General features: G+C 35.0%; 1 protein-coding gene across 2 annotated transcripts; it reads right to left on the bottom strand.

Annotated features, from left to right (window-relative positions):
- On the bottom strand, nt 636–20,782 carry LOC109726540 (adenylyltransferase and sulfurtransferase MOCS3-2). 2 transcript variants are annotated; one of them, XM_020256173.1, is made up of 12 exons: nt 20,661–20,780; nt 20,361–20,602; nt 18,813–18,905; nt 18,541–18,596; nt 7,947–8,011; nt 7,731–7,805; nt 7,536–7,614; nt 6,319–6,357; nt 6,123–6,231; nt 5,800–5,918; nt 3,457–3,576; nt 636–1,226 (listed from the first exon to the last, which is right to left on the bottom strand). In XM_020256173.1, exons 2-12 carry the CDS (start codon nt 20,596–20,598, stop codon nt 858–860), a joined length of 1,362 nt encoding a protein of 453 aa, XP_020111762.1. In that variant the 5' UTR covers nt 20,599–20,602; nt 20,661–20,780; the 3' UTR covers nt 636–857. The 2 variants fall into 2 exon arrangements, with proteins under 2 accessions (XP_020111762.1, XP_020111761.1); XM_020256172.1 differs by having other exon boundaries at nt 20,361–20,782.

Genomic DNA, 22,666 nt, shown 5'->3' with positions numbered 1-22,666 from the left:
GGAGTAAATATTAAAGATTTGGCAACCTAATTACAAAAATTAAAAAACTTGGGACTCAAATTATAAAAGAAATAATAATAATAATAATAATAATAATAATAATAATAATAAAGGTCAAGGTTGGGAACCAATAGCCTACTTAACCCTGTTTCAATATTAGGCAGTTCTTCTTCAAAAAAATAATTGTCTACATAAAAAGTGCAATGACCAACTTGTCACATCAAAATTGTGCAGGTATCATCCATACCAGAGATCTAAATGCTGTGGCATAACATTATGCCAGAAAATTTAACAGCACAGCACGATACATACCAGACCATATCGAAAAATATCGGGCACAAAACATACATGTGTACCGACACATAATTACATAATATTTTTATTTTTTTTAACAACAAAATATTCTAATTATTTATTATACAGCTTTATCAAATCTTCGAACTTCATTAAAAAAAATTTCTGACTAATTTACAGAAAAGAGGGTTTTAAAGTGTATCATCCGCAAAAGAGTTGTATCATATCGATATTACACATTACAGTAGATTCTGCTCGTATCAATGGATACTTAAATCCTTGATCCACACATTTTAATCAGAGAGATAACACCTTTATTAAAAAGAAAAAAAAAAAAAAGGGAAACTCAAGTAAGATGATGCCTACCTGGAACTCAAATGTTGGGTAACAAATAGAGAGTACATTATACACTGGAAGAGCTTCAGATTCTACCTACGTCCCTTACACTTTTGGTCAGTATTTATGGTGATACATTTTTGTTCGTACATCACGCAACTCGCCCGATAAAATAAATAAAATAAAATAAATAGTTGCCCTAGTCCTCGATTCGAGGAGTTATTACATCAATATGCAGGGAAATTCGGATCAACATCCTGCGCCCAAGACTCCAAACCCCCGATGATATCCTTCGCGGAAACAAACCCTTTGTTTCGGAGAAGCTGAACCGCCCGCTGGGAGTCGTTGCCTCTTCTGCAAACCACATACAAGGCAGAGCCCTCGCCCGAACTTGTCAGAGCCGAGTCGAGCTTCGAAAACTCGCCCTCCAATACAGATAGCGGGATGTTCACCGAATGAGGGATCGAGGTTATTCTGAAGTGGTGCGCAGGTCGTACGTCCAAGAGCATATGCGACTCGCCCTTGTCGACTATTTCTTTGTACTCTTTGCTGGTGATCCGAGCGTCATCTGGAAGCAGGCTCAGCTTCGGTCGCGACTGCATTAAATTGAAACACCAACAGAGTTCACTTAGTTTTAATGATAATTTTACTGTATCAATTGCTTCACATCTAATGAATTGGTAATTTTGCACACACTTCCAACTTTAACGGTCACTTGCGGTTGGGTCCTTCACGGCACAAGTGTGTCTAACATGCACAGTTTTTATCGCAAATAAGCCCCTCAAAAACTACGAGCATTGATGGTAATTTTCAAGAAAAAGACCGTTCAGTTTTTCCTTTTTTGGGATCGGCACCCCTCGACTTTTAATTGTTTAAATTTGAGTTGGTTTCCCAGACTTGAAATGGGGATTCATTAAAATAAAATGCTTCATTAGCTATAAGCTGTGAACAATTAACGAATCCGTCGTTTCATTTGCCGAGAAAGCTCTCAGAACAATTAAACTCATCAGAATCACTGCTGAACTGATAAAATCTCAAATTTAATTGATAAAAATAACTTAAATCAAAAGAATCAAAAGGTCAGGAGTGTCAATCAAAAGAAAAATAGTTTGTGGTCTCTTCCAAAATAGCCTATACTATAGTTTAAAGCATCCCTCTTGTTTTTACCTTTACTTGAGAGGGAAACTCCAACGATCTTTTCAGGGCCGTTTGGTTCAAGATTGTAATATTCCGGTAATCTTCCATATTTCTATTAAAATATTCCAATCATTGCCATCCAACTCAAGTTAGATAGTTGTAAAAGATATTATGAATAGTGAAATCATTGTAGATTCCCAAGCAATTAGAATACTAGATTAATATGGGATAGGAGACATTCTCGTTTTCATGCTTGACAAGAATCATTTGTAGTCTATTAATAAGAATATATCAACTCTTAACAATCTCCTAATCCAGATAGCTTGACAAGTTGGCAACAAACTTACCCTTCCTAGTATAAAATATACAATATTCCCGCAATATTACAAAACTTGAACCAAACGGTCTCTTAAAGGCTGCATTTGGTTGGAAAACTATTTTTTTTTTTTGAGAGAGATAGGTAGCACGCTACCCGTTTCGTTTATTTCATTTAGAACAACTTTTGTTGTTCCTGAGAACAAGGAATATTCCGGTACAAGATAGAACAATTATAAATTTCTGTTTGGATGTATTCGGGGATATTCTCGAGGATATCCTTAGTAGCGTTTGGACAAAGTCTAGAACAGTATCTAAAAATATATTTTTAAAAATAAAATAATTAATTTATATTAGTATATTTTATATAAAATTATTTATAAAGTTATTTCTTATAGTAATTTATAATATAATATTTTATGTAACAATTTAATTTTAAATAGTATATTTATTTTACTATAAATAATAATAAATTATTTTATACAATTTATTCATAATATATGTAACGATATCCTTATAATTTTAATTAATAATAGTATAAATTTCAATACAAATTAAAAAAAATTATAATACATGAAAAAATAATTTTATATATAGAATACTTAATATAAAATAAAATAATTAAATATTAATATATAAATGATAAATCTTAATAAAATAAATAATATATCAAATTTAATTACTTTATACTATATAATAAAATTTAAGTATAAATATATTATCATAAAAGTAATATTTATATTAATATATTGATTTCTATATCTATTTATCTAATAAAGTAAAGAGAAGAATAAAGTTGTTCTCAGTTCTCCTAGGAACAATTTTTAATGGGTTGTTCCAAAACAATCCGCTTTGATCAGACCAACCCGTTTCCCTCTGTTCTTTCACCGTTTGGTTACAAATTGGGGGATATCCCGTGTTGTTCCGGAATATTCCTGGTACCAAACGCAGCCTTAGGCGAATTTCCCTGGCGGTTGTTATTTTCCATGTGTGATTTAAAAGTCAACATGCTACTTAAATAAGGTTTCAGTGCCTTGCAAATAAATATGTAAGAAGTAAAAATGCAATCAATAAATTTCCTCTGCTATCTTAGAACCCAAGTTCTAACCAAGTCAAAGCTGAATTACTTCCTACTGATTTTGGGATATGATTTGCTAATGGTGAAAGAATGTTTAATTTATGTACAGGAAAAACAAATATTCTGCATGACTATTTTCAACATCAAAAACTAATCGCAAGACATTTACGTGCATTTTTTAGGTAATTCTAGTCGTTCAACAAAAAGTAAAAGATAATAAGCATTTAGGAAAATATCCAGTAGAATGATAAAAGTGTGAGCCAAGAAAAATCAAATTAATTGTGCAGAAAAAATACCTTATCTGACATTGGAGACTGGGTGAAGCTCTCATAATCAAAAGTTTGAAATTCTTCTTTGGTGAAAACTGAATTATCTCCACAGATACTGCAATACAGCGATCTTCCTCGAATTTTCACCTGGGAATTTTGTCCCAAATGTTAACGTAAATCCCTGAAGTGCTAAATATCTTAAAAGATTTTAGGTTGTACAAAAGCAGTACCAAGAAAAATAATAATAATGATATGATCAAATTGGAAAGAATACTATCAGGCATATTACTGTGTTAGTTTCTTATGTCGCACTTCCATTATATAAATTTCATTCTTGCATGATACAATAGTCCAATTATCGGCATCAAAGTGGAGATCTCATCAAAGTGCAAATAAAAACACAAACCTATGTAATACCAATTTGATTACCTTTTAGGCATAACAATCCGACAGTACTGAATAACAAAGAGAGTTCAAACCAAAGAACTTCAGGTTGTCAAGTGTAACAATGATAACAAATGTTACTAGAAAGTAAATTCTTGCCCTAGTATAGGTCACCAAAAAAAATAAAAAATAAAAAAATTCGGTCACATATTTCGTCCAGAAAGATCATATCAAGCCATGTACATCAGCATAATACTAGGAAGATTAGCTTTGTTTCAAGATTCTGAATGACACAACGAAACATGATCATAAACAAACAGATAGATCTTGAAGAATATTTTCAAGCGGCATGTAGATGTCATGCTGTTAAGCTTGCATCAACAAGTTGATTGCCAAATTGATGCTGAATTCTAAACAGACATTAGCCATCAGATTAGCAGGAAAAAAAAAAAACATGACAACTTTAATGCAATCTTTTTTTTTGTTGTTGTTGAGAAAATCCTTGGTTTGAATATGTTTGACAGATGCCCTGTACCCACCAGTCTGGAAGAGTGTGCATCTCAAGTTACAGTTGTCATATGAGGGAGAGGAAAAACAAAAAAGTTTGTGACGAAAGATGATAGCTCTTTGGACCTTGAGCAATAAAGATCTATGCAACTAACTGAAATGGTTGATTGTGCTGTTGTTGTTGTTTTTCAAATATATATCAATTCAAAATTTCAATGCAGTAATGTTCATAAACGGAGAGATGCAGAAGAACACGACGACTTGTCTGTATTGAAATGAAAAACTAAAATATAGGAGAGTGAAGAAAACATTGCTATTAGCTGTCACTACATTGGGACTGCAATTATGATGGCATAATAGAGGATATATTTATATATTTTTCATATGATGCTCAAAGATTTTTTTTTTGTAAGACCTTTCATCATATTGGGACTGCAGAATACAAATTCAAATTGCAAAACTAATTGCTAAACTTTCTTGGCCTAATCCTTTGTTTCCCTAAATTAAATGGATCTTTAATACACTTTATACAGGAGTTGTCAAACTTCATTTTACAAGTATGGGACAGGTTGAAGCCTATAAATCAAACGGTATAATTACAAAAGTTCCCCACCTGCTGGACATAATATTCATGCATAGAGCACTACAGGAACACATACCACAGTTCTGTTCTCGCTTTGTTCGGTAGAAAACATTCATGATCATTTTCTAGTGGCAAGATGCCTACTTGCCTATTCTGAGGCTGGAGGTTCGAGCCTCCATATGGGAGTAAATTTGGGTCTCAAGTCCTAGGCTCTGGGTTCAATACATATGGCTCCGAAGAGGGGCGGGGGGAAGAAGAAAGAAGAAGAAATAAATGTGCTTTCTTTGCCTTGACATAGGAAATATCACATAATCTGCACCACATAAGAATCCTCAAACAAAAAGATGCAAAATCACATTTAATCCATGCTTTAAGGGAGATGGTGTTCACAGCTCCTATTTTGATAGAGGCAGAACAGATCCATGCAATATCAAGTGGTCTGCCCCTTAAACAATCAATGACAGCCACTTTTGTTACCACTTGAAGTGCATAATCGGAAAATAGCTCTGCCCCTATCAAACTTAGATTTGTGAATATTGAATATCAGCTCCCGTGCTTTAAGTATACTTGCAGGTTTAGACAGATAGGTAGTTAGGTTACCTCTCACCTTCGCACATTGTTGGACGGTATCTACTAAGACCAAATTTAAAGCCCCTCTTCATATTCTCTGGTTTGATGTACTAAGGAGGTGAATCAAAAAAAAAAGAGACAAACAAGCCTAGCTCATTTTAGGACAAATCAATCTCATTATCCATGTCAGTAATATATGTATGTAAATTTGCCTAGAGCATTCGAAACAATGATGAATTAAAGAAGCTAAGTATTTGATAATAGCAGTAATTAAACTGAAATTTTCAACCATCAGATGAATTTAACAACTGTATGAACTAACATACTGTCCGAATACGAGAAGACAATGCATCAAAGAGAAGCATCCTCCCACAGAGGGGTTCACCAACAGAAGCAGCAACTTTTATAGCCTCAAGAGCTTGTAGACAACCAATCACACCAGGAACTGATCATTAAGAAAGCAAATTAGTGCACCATCTATTTCTGTGAAAAGGACTAAAGGATAATGCAAAGCAAAGAAAGAATGAACCGAAAAAATTAGAAGAATACATTAAGAGAGAAAGAGGATCAAGCTAGAACTCCAGAGTCCAAGTTGCTAAGTTGGATTATAATTCGATAGCATGCAATAGATAAAAGATGAGCAACTCACCCACCCCAAGAACACCGCTGTCAGAACATCTTTGACACGCTGCCGTCGGTGGTGGAGTTGGAAAAAGACACCGGTAACAAGGACTTCCATTGTGATTATAAACAGTAAGCTGCATGAAAAGTTGCATAAGAACATACCGAAGGCAACAGATGTTAAAGTCTTCCATGATCTTTATTTCAAATAAGGAAAACTTTACCTGCCCTTCCAAGCCTAACGCTGCACCAGATATAAGAGGCTGAAAGAAGGAATTTGCCAGTCAAGCATAAAATTATTTTTATTGTAGCTAAAAGCTAAATCAATAGGATTAATATAGCAATAAATATTCCACACTGAAATCATGTAGAAGTATCAGTCCAAGGGCAATTCCAATTTTCACACAAGCAAACACAGATGCACTGTACTTTACTCTTTGTTTGGTAAAAGAATAACTCGGGAATCATAAGAAATCCAACTACTTGACCGTGTGCGTTATTTATTCGACATCTCTAACTAGAAACTCCAAAAGAGATGATATGTTTCCAGGCTTTTATTTATTTGGACCACTGATCCAGATGTCGATCATAGGTTTGCATGAACTAACACAATGGAAAAGGCCACCAAAAAGTACGTAGCACAGATGATAGCAGTAAAACGCCCAGAATAAATAATTTGTTGCTTCTCACACTAAAGCTTCAAAGGACAAATAATTTCCTCAAATGATAACAATGAAACATTTTTTTTTGGCATTGGATTCTGCAATTTAATGACTATCTAAGTCAAGCACGTAAAATGCAAGATCAGGACATACTGATATCTTACTGATATCTGCTTCCCTCTATAAGACAGCTCAGTCAAGAAAATAGGAAGAATACTATAGATAATGAAATTAAAATGTTAAAATCATCTATAGATAGCACACTATTGTGTCAACGAGGGTAAGCAATACACTAAAGGATTATCTGACCATCATGCATCAATTATTCGAATGTGTATAACTGTGTATGTCTTTATATAATATATATGTATGTATACATACATGTTTGTACGCTTTGGTACAGTTAAGCATAGCAAAATAAGTTGTTTGAATATTTATTTTCATATTTCAACGCATACAGTACATACATTGCATAAAAATATGTATTGGACAAATCAGACCCTCCAAGAATGTAAAATATGTGTATTGTCAGGATTATCAGTTTGTAATCGCCAAGAACGAAAAAAAATTCTCTTCACTGCAACTTAAAATTCACAGGAAAAACGATAAAAATATACAACTGAAACTGCGACATAAATAACAATTTGTGGATTTTATGCACTAATATACTGCTTCAATTAAATTGAAAGCACAAAAACAAACTACTAGAAGCTTCAACACATAATATATGTTCTGATGATACCAATCCACCAACAAAAGAAACAGGTAATATGTTTTACCTTATTGAGCAAGACACAGCAGTCGCTGATCATATATCGGCTAGGAAGATTGTCGGTTGCATCAACCACTATATCATATCTTTGATCATTTCAGTCTTGGAAAAAGAAGAAAAATGTATTTGCATGGGAAAGAGCATGATCATATCAAATAGAAGTGTTTGTTTAAATTCTAATGTGTTTCTCACTTGAGGATACTTTTCAACAATATCCAAAGCATTCTTTGCCTGCAAAGCTTCTTGGTGTTCTACCACCTTAACAGAGGAATTGATCCTGAGGTAACATAAAATAAAGGAAATTGTGAAAATGGCCATTAAAAATTGAATCATTATAGCATATGACATACACAAGTCACAGTAGCCTTTTACAATAATGGAAGTTATATAATAATGCAAAAAACGCACAATTACTTACGCACGACAAGAAGCAGCAGCTGATTTAACTTTTGATTGCCCAACATATGCTTCTGTATGGATGATCTGAATCAACATTTAAAGAAAACCTAAAGTATAAAATTGGACTTGGAGGAGATATATCAAACGATTTAACAAAACAAACAAAGAAATTTTCATGTTTAGCTGTGTATCATGAAAATTTGAGTAACAAACTTTTCATGCTTTTGGTCTCTGTAATGGTTTGATGAGACCTCATTCCAGCATTTTTTATGTTATAAAGGGGGTTCTTTTCATAAATGCTCTGTGCACACTATACAATATATCGAGAAAGTAGAGTCCTAAAATAGAATGATAAAATATAAAAGAATGACACATTACTAGGGCTAAGAACGAGGACATACAAAACTTAATTGCTGAAACCAGACATTTTTAACAGATATTAATAAATTACATGAACAGATCGGTTTAGATATATATAAATGGAATAAAGGCATGTCTTGTCAAATAATTTATGCAAACAATAGCCTAATTAGTTAACTCCACTACAATGAGTAATTATTAAGGTAAATAGTAGCAGGAATCTACACAATATATAATTTGACAGTTCGGTCACGTCAAGAAAATGCTTTGTGAGAGAGCCACATTGCCAATTAAGGCATAAACCAATGGGAGTTTGCCACATATCCAACAAAAATTTTGGACGCACCCATTTCACCGTAAATCGACTCTAAAATGTGCATCAAAGATAAATTTCTGTAGTACAACAAATTATTTAGATATTTTATATTATATATATTATATCATATTTTATTTTACAATATTAATTATCAAATATTCTATCAATCATCTAATATTCTGTGTGGTGTATGGAGCATTCGTACGCACCAGGTGTAAGCAAAGATTTCTCTAATCTCTCGGAATTATGAGTGCATCTTATTAAACATTCTCTACACCAAGTGTATGTTTGTACATACACTACATGCCTAAAACTCTTTAATAGAGATTTTAAAATTAATTCATCAAATATAATTTAAATTATTAGACTTTGTAGATGATACATATTTAATTAAATTTTAATATTAGAGCATTAATCATCTAATACAAGTTGCGGTGTATAGAGTATTATTATACACTAGGTGCATGTAATAGTTTCTCTTTCTCCAATCAATTTTAACAAGGCAAAGTGAGAAAACAACCATTGTACTCTAAAAGCTTAAGCTGTTAGAAAACGGTGTTTATATATTTATATTTAACATTCCCCCTCACGTCTGGGCTCGAGAAGGCCTACGATGTGAACTTAAATTAAATGGATGGGAGGAAATTAATAATGCTAGAGCCTAGCGTGACTCGAACTCACCACCACCTACTCTGATACTATGTAAAACAACCGTTCTAATCTAAAAGCTTAGGCTGTTAGAGAACGGTGTTTATATATTTTTATACTTAACACAAAGATACCCTCACCTATTCTTCAACTTAAAATAAGTCCTCCAACTTCAACTTTTCAGTTAAAAAATTTATTTACAAAATAACTATCAAAAGTAAAAAATTTGATTGAATTTTAAATAAAATTATTAGTATAATTTAATTTTACAAATGCTGAAAGTTAAGAAAATATTAATAAAAAAGTTATTTTTTATAATGTACAAAAGACTACTTTAGTTTTTTTTTCCTCTTTTGTATTTCTTTAGTTATAATTTTTTCAATCTTAAAATTTTAATAACTGAATATACTAATTGTCTAAAATACCACCTACCGCCGCACAGTGCAGGCCCTATACTAGTTAACAAAAATTAACATTTTATGCCATAAAAGTAGTACAAATTTGGAGTTCGCAAATAACAGCCGCTGCCTTAGGCATAATGGTTGACAGGAGCAGCAACTGCGAGACAACATTTTATAGGCAAAATGGGGTGTTGACAATTCTTTCCTGCTAATATCTTTTTTTTATTCTGCAAAAAGTCCAGCTGGCAGCAATGCCAACAAATAAAGCTGTAGGGGCTAAAAGTCACAGCTAATGGGTAGATATAAGGTTGAAATCGCATGGTACAGCAATCTTTTATATTTATAGGCATGATTACTGGCAATCAGCAACTGTGACTTACATGCTTAGACAATCAAAAACTGCAAAAGAGTGTATTCATACAAGTATTCATATGAGCACAAAAACAGGGCACTAAGAGAAGCTACATGAGTCTAAAGCAAGTTATCTAACATAGAAGGCACATTTCTAAAAGATTTGAGTAGAAACTATTATCGAATCAAATTACAATATTCGGGAGATCAGAACCAATGTTTTAAGATTTACAACCAATGTTTCAAGATTTACAAAATAATCACCTATCATAGATGTGCCAATCTCCACCCCAAGAAGGTATTTTTAACACTTTTGTTCGTTAAAGGTGTCGAGTACAAGCCAAGAACATTTAACAGGTTGGCAGGTAAGGTTGAACTCAGGTAGACTATTTTTTGGATAGGTCATGGCAACTAGTTCTTCTCAGAACATTCATACAGATATATTTAGGTAAACCGAAGGCAGGGGTGGAAACGAGCCGAGCTCGAGCGAGCTTGCCTCGGCTCAATTTCGGCTTGAAATTAATTTCGAGCCTAAATTTAAGCTCAAGTTTGGATTGAAATTAATTCGAGCCGAGCTTGAGCGAGCCTAATTTCGAGTCGAGCGAGCTCGAGCCCTAAACGAGCCGCTTGAAATTCTCAACATCATACGATCAATAGTTTAATTTGTATAGAACATTATCTATAATTTGATACAAAAATATGTCTAATAGTTCAAAGTACAAAATAATTATACAAAATATAGTATTATAATATGAAAAAAAATAATTTATGAGTTGAATATCTAATCTTTTCAGCCTCACATGTCTTTTCTTCCGCCTTCAATCTCCATATTATTTATTTTCATTTATACAGTCAAAAATAAATAAATTATATAGATAAATATTGGATTAAACTATCCAATCATATATAACTAAAATTAAAATTTTATATGAATAATAATTTTTTACTTTAAAAATATTCTGTATATTTCTCAAGTATACAATTAATAGCAAGGTAGGCAACGGCGGGTATATGCTGTTACTTGGTAACTTAGAGGGCTTCAGGCTTGGCCACTTAGGGTGAGAGACAGAAAAGAGAAAGAGAGAAACATATTGAGAATTTAAGCTCTATAAAAGAAAGAAAAGAAATTAAAAATGTATAAATTTAGTGAAATTTCGCTCTTTTATTGTTCTATTAGGAATATTTTTATGGGCCAACAACATTAGCCCAATTTTAACTAAACTCAGATTATTCACTCAGCCTATATATAATTAAAATATTATTATAAATTTATATATATATATATATATATATATATATATATAATGTGGAACTACTATGCTATTGAAAATATAAAGAATTTGATATTTTCGAATTTTTGACCTTTGATTAAGAATTGTATGGTTGGAATGATTGCGATCCCCCCTAGGATTAAATAATACCCCTAGAATTAAGTGGTTTTACAAGGTAATAATAGTATTAATCCAAAAATAAGAAATGATTAAAGGAGTTGATCTAAGAATCAAAAAATCGAAAACGCCAGATCCTCTATACTTTCGATAGCATAGTAATATATATATATATATATATATATATATATACTCGAGCTTTTCGAGCTTTTCAAGCCTAATTCGAACGAGCTGAGTAATACTCAAGCTCGGCTTGAAATGAATTTCGAGCTTTTTTTTTTGTTCAAGCTCGTCATTTAATTTCGAGTCGAGCTCGAGCGAGCCAAATATCGAGTCGAACGCGAGTCGAACACGAGCCGGCTCGCTCATTTGCCAGCCCTAACCGAAGGGCATTCAATAGTCGATACATTAAAAAGAATAGATTTTTCTTCTCAACTGAAAGATTATTATTTGGACCATTTCTTTGGCATGCATCCGAAACAAAGAGGGGCTGCCGTCCCTTCCCACTCTCTCGCCCCTATATTATTTGTTAAGGCTGCCACTTTATCCTAGTTTACCATGTATCAAGAAAAGAAAAGGAATGACGCCAAGAAAAGAAAAGAAATGATGCCCATTCTCTCTCCTCTATACATAGGAAAGTGCTAATCCTTGAACCCTCGTCTGCTCTGTTATACTTGCACCCTCCCTCCTATATGCATAGGAAAGTACTAATATTTGAAACCTTGTTTGCTTCGTTGTGCATTCCCTTCCTCCCTCCCACATACATAGGAAAGTGCCAATTATTAAACCCTTGTCAGCTTTGTTGTTCATTGAAAGGAGAAAAGGAAAGTAATAAACCTTGAATCCTCGTTTGCTTTGTTGCACATTGAAAGAAGAAAAGGGTCTACTCTCTCTCTCTCTCTCTCTCTCTCTCTCTCTCTCACGCTCTATCCTCCAAATTTTTGTTGCTTTTTAAGGCAAATCCTCACCAAAGTAGCACTTATAACCTGAATAAGCGCTAGCTAAGCTGGTCTCCTAGAGAAATGGCGTCAAGTTTGGATCAAACCTATGTACCCTACTATGCCACCTCAACTTAACCCAACCAGACTCATTGCCAAATCCTACCTCACCACAACACATCCATGAACTATAAGCAATTCCCCAATCTTGATCAAAGGCACAAAAAAGTCCATGAATCTGAAAGAATCTCAAAAGAGCTGATGTTCTCAGCTTCTACATTGCAAGAAAACATTATGTAATTGATTCACCCAGGTCTGAGCTAATATGACTAATATGATTTGTCTTATGTTTGACTGGGAGAGCGTCTGCCGCGAACGAACCGGCCCCGCCGTAGGTATTTCTAAGGCGAGTGGTCATTCATGGTAGAGGTTAAATCTATTTATGTTTTATTTTAAAATTAAGATTATAGGTTCATGACTTCCAACATACTCAAGAATCTGCTGTTACCCCACACTTTCGGTGTTACGGAACCCTCGATTAAGAGACCAAATATAAATACTGATAGTAAAAGACATAAAACAAGCAGATAAAATTTTATTAATACGATTTGCCGTGTACATGGCTTAAGCAGGGGCATACCCCAACTGTACATGAATTTTATAAGATTAGAATACTTAGTTTAGCGACTTGGCGGTCGATGACATGGCGGTCGGTTTGAGATTGAATTTCATTTTAATTTGCTCAGTTTAATGACTTGACGGTCAAATCGAGTTTAATTTGATTACCCAATTTAACGCCTTGGTGGTCAAATTGAGTTTGATTTAATTGGTCAGTTTAACGACTTTATGGTCATATTGAGTTTGATTTGCTTGTTCAGTTTAACGACTTGAGGGTCATTTGTTCAGTTTAACGACTTGAGGGACATTTGTTTCCGGATTATGAGTCGATTAAGTTGACTTAGCCAATTGAGTTGAATTTAGCTCAGTTTGAACCGCCAATTTGCTTCGGTTGGAATGGAGCTGGTTTACTTAACTCGAATCATCACGATTGGGTTCAAGTTGAATTGACTTAAAACCTTCGTGTTTGATTTGAGTTGGACGACCTTACGTTTGTTTGGTCACTTTGAATTTGGTTTGGGTTGAACCATTATGCTTTGGTTCGGAGCCCGTCGAGACTTGGTTTAAGTCGAACCTCTGTGACTTGGTTCAAGCCCCCTTTAATTTTGGGTTGGGTTGAGCCCTTATATCTTGGCTCAACTTTGACCTTCTTATAATTCAATGCGGTTTGGATCGAACCCATATGGTTTGGTTCAAGATCTGTTTGAGTTTGATTTAAATTGAGCTCTTACATTCCGACTCAACTTAAAACCTTTTGGTAGCGTTTGGTTCGGGAACAACAAGGGGAATAAGCCCTTGTTCCCCCTTTTATTCCCAAACGGTATGTTTGGTACCCGAGAACAGTAATTCCCGAGTTTCTAGAACAAGCTGGTATAAGGCTGGAACTGCTGTTCCACCCTTTTCCTGGAATAAGCTTGTTTCTTGATAAGAAAAAGGTTAATTAAAATCCAAATTTAATTTTAATGGCAGTGAATTATTAATTAATCTAATTAATATATTTAAATCATTATTTATTGCTTTAATAATTAATAATTTATTTATTTATTATTTATAATTAATTAATAATTATTATTATTCTTAATAATTAGATAATCGATATTATTATTAATTTATTATTTATAATTTATTAATAATAATTATTATTATTTATTAATAAATATTAATAATAATTATTATTAATAATTATATAATCGATATTATTATTAATTTATTATTTATAATTAATAAATAATAATTATTAATTATTATTATTTATTAATTATTATTAATTATTATTATTATTATTAATTAGATAATCGATATTATTAATTTATTTTTTATAATTAATTATTATTAATAATTATTATTTTATAATTAATTATTAATAATTAATTTATTATTTATTTTTAAGTAATATTTTGATGTTAATTAATTACAAAATATAATTTTAATTTCAAATTATAACTCTTATTGCTCTTGTTCCATTCTAACCATCCAAACACTATTTATCTTATTCCTAAGAACAACCCAATTTTCATCCAAACGCAAAATTGGTCTAGTTCCTGCTTATATTTGAACTTGTACCTATCCCTAGAACAAGCAGTTCTTACTTATACCCGAACCAAACGCAGTCTTTGGGTTTGGGTTTGAGTTGAACCAGTTTGTAATTCAGCTTGAATACTTTATATTTTGATTTAAGTCGAGCCGACTTATGGTTTGGTTTGGTTTAGCTCAATCTTCATGTAGTTCAGGTCAGATCGGATCCACTTTGGTTCAAATCAAATCCTGTGTGGTTTGGTTTAGATTGGATCCACTTTGGTTCAAATTGAATCCTTTATGGTTCAGTTCGATTCAGATCGGATTCATTTTGGTTCAAATCGAGTCCTTTATGGTTCAGATCGGATCGGACCCACTTTGGTTTGTTTTGGATCGGATCCACTTCGGTTCAAGTCGAACCCTTTATAGTTCAGTTCGGACGGGATCCGGTTCGGTTCAGTTCGGTTCGGATCGGATCCATTTCGGTTCGAATCGTTCGTGATTTGGTTCAGACGGGATCCGATTCGGTTCAGTTCGGATCGGATCCACTTCAATTCAAATCGAATCCTTCGTGATTCGGTTCAGTTCGAATCGGATCCACTTTAGTTCGAATCCTTCATGATTCGGTTCAAGTCAAACCAGCTTGTAGTTCGGTTTGGTTCGGTTAATATCTTTAATGGTTCAATTTAGATTGATCGGTCTGAGATTCGATTTAAATTAAACCCTTTGATTAGACTGGATCGGCTTATCGTCCGGTTTGATTTATCATTATGGTTTGGCTCGCTCGAGTCAAGCCTATCACGAAGACGGCGACCCTATTTAATTAGTCGAACTCGGGTCAAGCCTATCACGAAGACAGCGATCCGATTTAATTAGTCGAACTCGGGTCAAGCCTATCACGAAGACGGCGACCCGGTTTAAATGAACCGAACTCAGGTCAAGCCTATCACGAAGGCGGCGACCCGATTTAAATGAACCGAACTCGGGTCAAGCCTATCATGAAGATGGCGACCCGGTTTAAATGAACCGAACTCGGATCAAGCTATCACGAAGACTGCGATCCGGTTTAATTAGTCGAACTCGGGTCAAGCCTATCACAAAGACGGCAACCCGATTTAATTAGTCGAGCTCGGGTCAAGCCTATCACGAAGACGGCAACCCGGTTTAATTGAACCGAACTCGGGTCAAGCCTATCACGAAGACGGCGACCCGGTTTAAATAAACCGAACTCGGGTCAAACCTATCACGAAGACGGCGACCCGAGGAAAATTTTATTGTGTTATTATTATTTTAGTATTATTATCATCATTGTAGTTTGAATCGGAGTTCAACCGTATCGAGCCTATCGCGAAGACGGCCGCTCAATATAGGTCCAATGAGGGTAACGATCCAATGTCGAGATTGAAAGTGTCGAGCCTATCACGAAGACGGCCGCTCGATCAATCCGACACAAGGATCGCCACCATCGCTTGTGCACACATATTGTTCTTTTGACGTCATTATAGCAGAGGCGATGTTGAGGGAGACGGGCTTGATAAATATGCACGCATAATGTAATAACGATTCAATGCCGAATTTGATCGGATCAACCTATCACGAAGACGGTCGTGTTGATCAAACCAACATAAAAATCGCGATTACACCTTTTGCACGTATACACTAACCCATCACCATCGTAGAAAATAAAATAAAAAAAAAGAAAAGAGGCCATATGGCCTCTTCGCGCGTCGTCGAAGTCGTCATTGTCGCGCCGTTGTCTAAGTCGTCGTTGTCGCGCCGTCATTAGAGTCAAAGCCTCTCTCTTTTTCTTTTTTTTTGGGTACGGATTGGGGGAGGGGTGTGCTGAGCACACCCCCCCTCCCTTTGTTGCTGCCAGCACGTGGAATGAGAGGGGCAGGGATAAAGACCCCCTTTACACGTAGGGAGAAAATAAAAAAAAAAAAAATTTCTTTACCTCTTTTTTTGTCCTTCTTCTCTCTCTTCATTGTTTCTCTCAAGCCCTTTTTTTTTCTAGCCAAAACCAAAAAAAAAAAATTGTTACTTACACCTTGGATCCAATTTATAGGGATCCAAGAATCATTTATTATCTTTAGAAAAAATTCAAAATAAATCCCTCAAAAAGAAATTTTTTATCCCTTACATCTTATAAGGAACTTAAACATTTAATACTATTTGTATATCTTCTCTTCTTTTTTTTTTTGAAATAAAAAAAGAGATTTGTTTTCTTTTCTTACCTTTTTTTTGTTTCCTTTCCTTTTCTCTCTTTTTTTTATTCTTTTCTTTCTTCTTTTTTTGGAAAGAGGATGTGGGCTCACCTCCTCGGTACGGACCAAAGGGGTGAGTCCACCCTTCTCTCCTTTTTTATTCTTTCCTTTCTCTTTTTTTTTTCTTCTTTTCTTTTTTTTTTGGAAACAATAGAAATTTTTTTTAATTCTTTTCCTTCTCTTTTTTTGAAGAATCCAAATAAGCTATGATTCCTATTCTAATTATTCTTCTCTTTTACTCTTATATAGATATCTTTTTTTTTACTCGAACAGAGAGCTTGAAAGTTCTAGAAATACTTGGCAATTTTTAGATAAATGTTGAAATACTACCATTTCATAGCAAGGTTGGCATATGTTGTTTTTAGGAATGTAAAACAGGCTAGGCTGCCCACAAGCTACGCGGCTCAACATGACATTGGGCGGTACCCAGGCATAGCATGAATACTACACTACCCGTGTCACCCCGGCTAGGCTAGGCCTGAAACTCTAGGTCATTCTGGGCCACCTTCCTCAGGCCCGTCACCTCAGCACGGCCCAAGCACTAACCGCACTAGGCATGGCCCTTCAGGCTTGGCTCTTGAACCAAGCCCGAAGGGCCATGCATTTTAGGCCAGGCCTAGGGTCGTCCCTAGGCCCAGGCATAGGCCAACTCATCTTTTAGGAGCCAAGCCTAAAAGATCTTTCCCCAAGGGTGTGCCCACAGCAGACCCTTGGGGAAAGGGTCCAACAGGCATAGACCTGTTGGAGACGACTCTTTTGGTCCATGTGAACCAAAATGCCCTCTCTAATAAATTGTTACAAAAAAATTAAAATTTTTTTCACCTATAAATACTCCTACAAACCTCCAATTTCATCAAAACAGAAAAAAAAAAAAAAATACTCTTTCTTCTCTAATTACTATTCTCTCTCTGCTCTCAAATCTCTAATTTCAAATTTTTATTCTCTCATTTAAACTTTTCCAAAAACTCCCCCTACAAAATCTCTCCACTAGCTCTCTGCATAAGATCCCAATCTTAAGACAACATTCAATCTATTAATTTTTAGTTTTACAATTTTCTCAAATATTTTTTATTTGATTATTTTTTAGTATTTCTTGTGAGAGTTTGCAACCTCTGCAGAATATTTTGGACATAATTTCTAAAAAGACATCCAAACAAAGAGCAAGCGAAGTGTGGAAGTAGTTCAAAATCAAAGAAATTAAAGAGTATGGTCTGAGAGATATTTGTACAATATGTAAGACTTACTATTCTTATGATAGTTCTGGTGGAAACATTCATCTTATCTGACATATTCAGAAACATTTCTCAATAGAAGGTAAAGAGGCAAAACAGTCACAACTTTTTTTTTACTTTTAGTGGAGTTAATACATTTCAAAATTCACATGAATGTAATAGAAGAGAACTTATATTTATCAATATTCACAGTAACTCATCTTTTATTTATCAATATTTTTGGGCAAGTTAACCAAATCACCCGTTTAACAAAACAATTATAATCTAATAGAAATAAAGAACCAAAATCAAGCCATGATAGATAGGAACAATGTAAGTGTATAAACACAAATATAAAACGGGCAAATATTGTGTATTTCTCCAGGCAAAATAACATAGCATAATTTTCTCATTTTAACACCTTCATACTTGTTCCAGGTATAATGACGATATATGGTATAAGGAAGATTATCAAATCTTACTAAGTTAGGTTATAAATATGAGGTTAGACGAACCAATAATCAATAAATTAACGATTGGTACTTATTTCGAGAGTAGAGAGAAGAAAAGATGGAAAAATAAAGTTGCAGGCAGTAAAAATACCTGTCTATGTAAATTATTAAGCTCAACAACATCACTATCAACAATGCCTAAGCAACCTGTAACAAAGATGCCCAAAATTAAAATTGAGGCATTGAATACAGGTTTAATAGAATAGAAAAAGTAATACTGCTAAATAAAGTACGATCTATAAGATAGAGTTGTTTTCAACTATGAGTTACAAGTGAGAACTTGTGGGAACACAGAGAAACTAATTAATTAATTCATACAAATAAGCAAAACAAGATGGTTTTTCGTTATGAGAGAAACAATACCAACACCGCAAGCAGCAAGATACAACACTACTGGTGACCCAAGTCCTCCAGCTCCAACCACCAAGATGGAAGACTGTGAGAGCATTCGCTGCCCTGATAGTAGGAACAAGAAAAAGTAAATTTTCTGACGTTAAGTAACAATTTACATCACTCTTAAATTGATCCAGTCTCTTTTTATACAATGAACCAGAAAAAGAAGTCCTAGAAAAAGAAAAGAAACTTCATACGTTAAAGTACTGGTAGCGAAATTATTTTGACCAATTCAAATGCAACAGTGAGATGCAGACTGAATTTCTTGTGACAAAGAGAAAGCAATTAAACAAGTAAAACCTTATCTAACATTGAAAATAACGATATTAATATCAAAGAGGAGAAACATACATTCTCCGTAGATCAGCAAGGCAAAGAATACCCAATATAAACAGGTTTTGTGCTCTTCAGGCTTTGAAACTGCCTAAAGAGTTCTCAAACCAAAATAGCATGTATGTTGAATATCAGCCCCCATCAACATTAAATAACTTGTTATTATACTAACAACCAAGAGATTTCCAGCTTCTCCTTTCCTTAAAACATATGGAGAGTTGCGAATGTCCAGATAGTGGTTTTTCACACTAGTTCATCAACAAGTTCAAATTTTGTATCTACATTTCAAATTGAAAGCTAGTCCAGCTACTAGAACGTAAAAAAGATAGGATTCCAAATGTCGGTAATGTTAAAAATATATAATTGTGGATCAATTGGATTAAAATTTACAATCAGGCCAAATGAATTACTAAAGTAGAAAGATGCAGCCGTGGCGGAAGTTCAGGAAGTTAAGCAAGTAAGGTACACTGAAATGATTCATACACCAATAAAAGAAAAAGTTTTCAAAGTTTAATTGATAGAGAGAAGGCCAATCAGACAAGAATGTTTTCTTGCATTTTAATCTCGAGACCGAATTATTATATGAAGTTTCGATTAAGGGCTTCTTTGGCCTGCCGTAAGGTATAGTGCTGCCTGACTAGTGCCATAATAACTTCTCTCTGCAGCAAAATCACAAGCTCGATGTTGAGCTTCTGCTTTTGATGCTCAAGATCTCATTTCTGCTTCCCGCTGCATCAAGAGCTCCAATTTTTCTCTTTGCCAACTGCTCACGGGGCCAAACAGGGCCTAAAACCCACAGAGAAGTGTATTTTTGGTTTCGAATTAGATATTCATGCTAGCCTCATAAAATCAATGATAACCTCCAAAAGAATTATTCAGCTTTAGGGTTCTTGATACACAGAACCATTTCTGTCCAAGATTTACGTGTATAAAGCTACATAATTGCGTTTCATCCGGCTCTGTATTTGTTATTTGTGCACAACAAACTAGGGCAAAAAGAACATATAGACGTAAAATATATTTTAACCGGCTCACTCCAATATCCGTACCGTCATCTCGTCATAGTTTTCACCGCACACATAAAGCAATCTCCCCGCAATCCCAAACGGGGTCTAGGCACAAACAACGACATGCGAACGAAGAAGAAGAAGAAGAAGAAGAAGAAGAAATCGGCAACGAGCGAACCTCCGACGCCGAAATCCGGAAGCAGGAGATGGCGGCTGTATCTGAAAATCATCTCGGGGCTCAGCCGGCAGCCGGAAACCCCGTTCGCGGGAGTCTCCTCCCCGGCCGGCGGCGCGTTCTCGAGCTGCGCCTCGAGCGCGCGGATTCGGCCTTCCAGCGCCTCCTTCTCCGCCCTCAGCCGATTAATCTCGACGGCAGCGGAATCCGCCGACGCACCCGAGAAGCCGCCGGCGTCCATCGAGCAGCACGGAGAAGGAAAAGATTACTTACTTCTTTGCAGGTCAAATTTTGAAACCCTAGAGAGGGGGGAAGAGAGAGAGAGAGAGCGCGCGCGCACGAGGTCGACGAGCCCCTCGTCGTGGACCGGCTCCTTCCCGCCTTCTCGCACCGTGACACTAGGGTTTAGTAAGTCCACTAGTTTTGGGGGTCTAAGGTTAGGAACTTGGTTGGATTTTTTTTTTTTTTTATCAGAGAAAAAAAGGTAGTAGATGTTATCCCTTTTATTTTTTTTTAAACAAAATAAATTTAGATAGAGAAAATAAATCAACTAGATTCGAATTTGAAAATTTTGATATCAACCATAACCCTTTTGCCACTCATACTAGGAACGACCGGTAACTTAATTAGAATTTTGGTAAAAGGTTTATGGGCTAATTGCTTACTTATTTGGAAAAGAAGAATAAATTTTTTTTCTGTATTTTTACCTTTTTGTTTTGTTCCAAAAAATTAGTATTTTCAAAAAATTATTTTTAAATTTTAAAAAAATTTGATGCTTTCGTTTCTTAAAAGAAATTCAGAAAACAAAAATATTAGTTTTTATAATATTTATAAAATAACTTTTAAAAAATACTAATTTTTCTTAGAACCGAACAGACAAAAAAAAAATACATATTCATAGAAAATTTTTCTTAAAAAAATCTTCACATTTTTTTAAGAAATCAAAATGTCTCTTAAAGACTACCACTCTGTCTAGGACTACATCTATTCTTTTCTTACTATTATCCATACAAATACATAATTTGATGGTTGTGACGGTACACGTGGCAGATTTTTATAGCTCCACGTTTATAACCATCTTTGACTCTTCTTCCTATCTGTTTCTTCCCGTTCTCTCTATCTCTCTCTTTTCATAACATATTTTTTGTCTCTTCTCTCTATCTCCTTCTTCTCTCTCTCCTTATCTCTCTTTCCTCCCTATGCTGCCTTACTTTCTCCCTATCATCCCTATACGCCTCTTCCGAGGCCTTTCTCCACGCCCTCCCTCTCTCCTCTTGCTCGCCTTGTACGCCTCTTTCGAGGCGTCTCTCTACGCCCTCCTTATCTTCTTTTGCCCACCATGTAAGCCTCTTTCGAGGCGTCTCTCCATGCCCTCTCTCTCTCCCCTCTTGCCCGCTGCTATGCCTTTCTCTACCTCTCTCTCGCTCATGAGTGCCCTATCCCCCTACTTATCAAGGTAAGCTCTCCGAGGCCTATCAAGGTAAGCTTCTCCACCCTTCTCCACGTCTCTCTTCATGATGAGTGCCCTATCCCCGTACTTATGGAGGTAAGCTCTCCGAGATCTCTCTAGATCGCTCCACCCGGCGATTCAACCATAGATGGTGTGAGCCCGCCTATGGGGCGGTGGCCATCAAAGTTTGATCTGTGGCCATCATATTCATCGTGCCTCTGTGGATGTCTCCGTTGCTCGATTGGACCGCGGATGGGATGAGCCCGCCTATTGAATGGTGGCCATCGCGATGAACAACTACTCTGATGCCTTTCTAGGTTTTTCAGTTTTTCAAAAGATATTCAGTTAGAGTTCCAAAAGATTTCCAAGCTCTTAGAGTTTCAAAAGATTACCACTTAATTTTCTCCGACTTGGTTTTAACATATTCGCACTTATTTCAAAATATTTTCACTCATTTTCCTTCTATTTTGCTTTTCAGATTAAACTGAAATTCTCTTAGATTTTTATGTCTGTCTTACTCTGTAAAGATTTCCTTAAAGTTTCAAAAGATTTCCACTTATTTCTCTTCGACTTGGTCTTAACAGATTAAGCTGAAATTCTCTTGGATTTTTTGCTGTCTTACTCTTGGATTTGGGATTCTTGAGGGATCTTCTGAATTATTGCAACAACACTACCAATTACCCTACTCTTTCCACTGTTACCTTCACTCTTCACTTCTGTGAGAGTGCAAATCTTCGGTCAGAAGTATTATAAATAGCCCTTTTTATTACTTGCTGCATGCTACAGTATTCTCCTCAGAACAAAAAAAGGTATATTTTTGAGTTGTACACCTTTTGCAGCAGCAGTTACTATCTCCTCA

This window comes from Ananas comosus, linkage group 21 (genome assembly GCF_001540865.1).
Source record: "Ananas comosus cultivar F153 linkage group 21, ASM154086v1, whole genome shotgun sequence".
Lineage (NCBI taxonomy): Eukaryota > Viridiplantae > Streptophyta > Magnoliopsida > Poales > Bromeliaceae > Ananas > Ananas comosus.
The sequence above is the reverse complement of the archived record's forward strand: the minus strand, read 5'-3'. Positions and strand labels throughout refer to the sequence as shown.

Bases quoted from the DNA above. Each gene is read 5' to 3' on its own strand.
- LOC109726540 (XM_020256172.1), bottom strand. From the start codon at position 20,598: ATGGACGCCGGCGGCTTCTCGGGTGCGTCGGCGGATTCCGCTGCCGTC. The intron at 6,358-7,535 runs GTAAAACATATT...TCCTTCTTTCAG, and splicing joins GCTGTGTCTTGCTCAATAAG to CCTCTTATATCTGGTGCAGC. The intron at 1,227-3,456 runs GTATTTTTTCTG...AATTTAATGCAG, and splicing joins AGTCTCCAATGTCAGATAAG to TCGCGACCGAAGCTGAGCCT.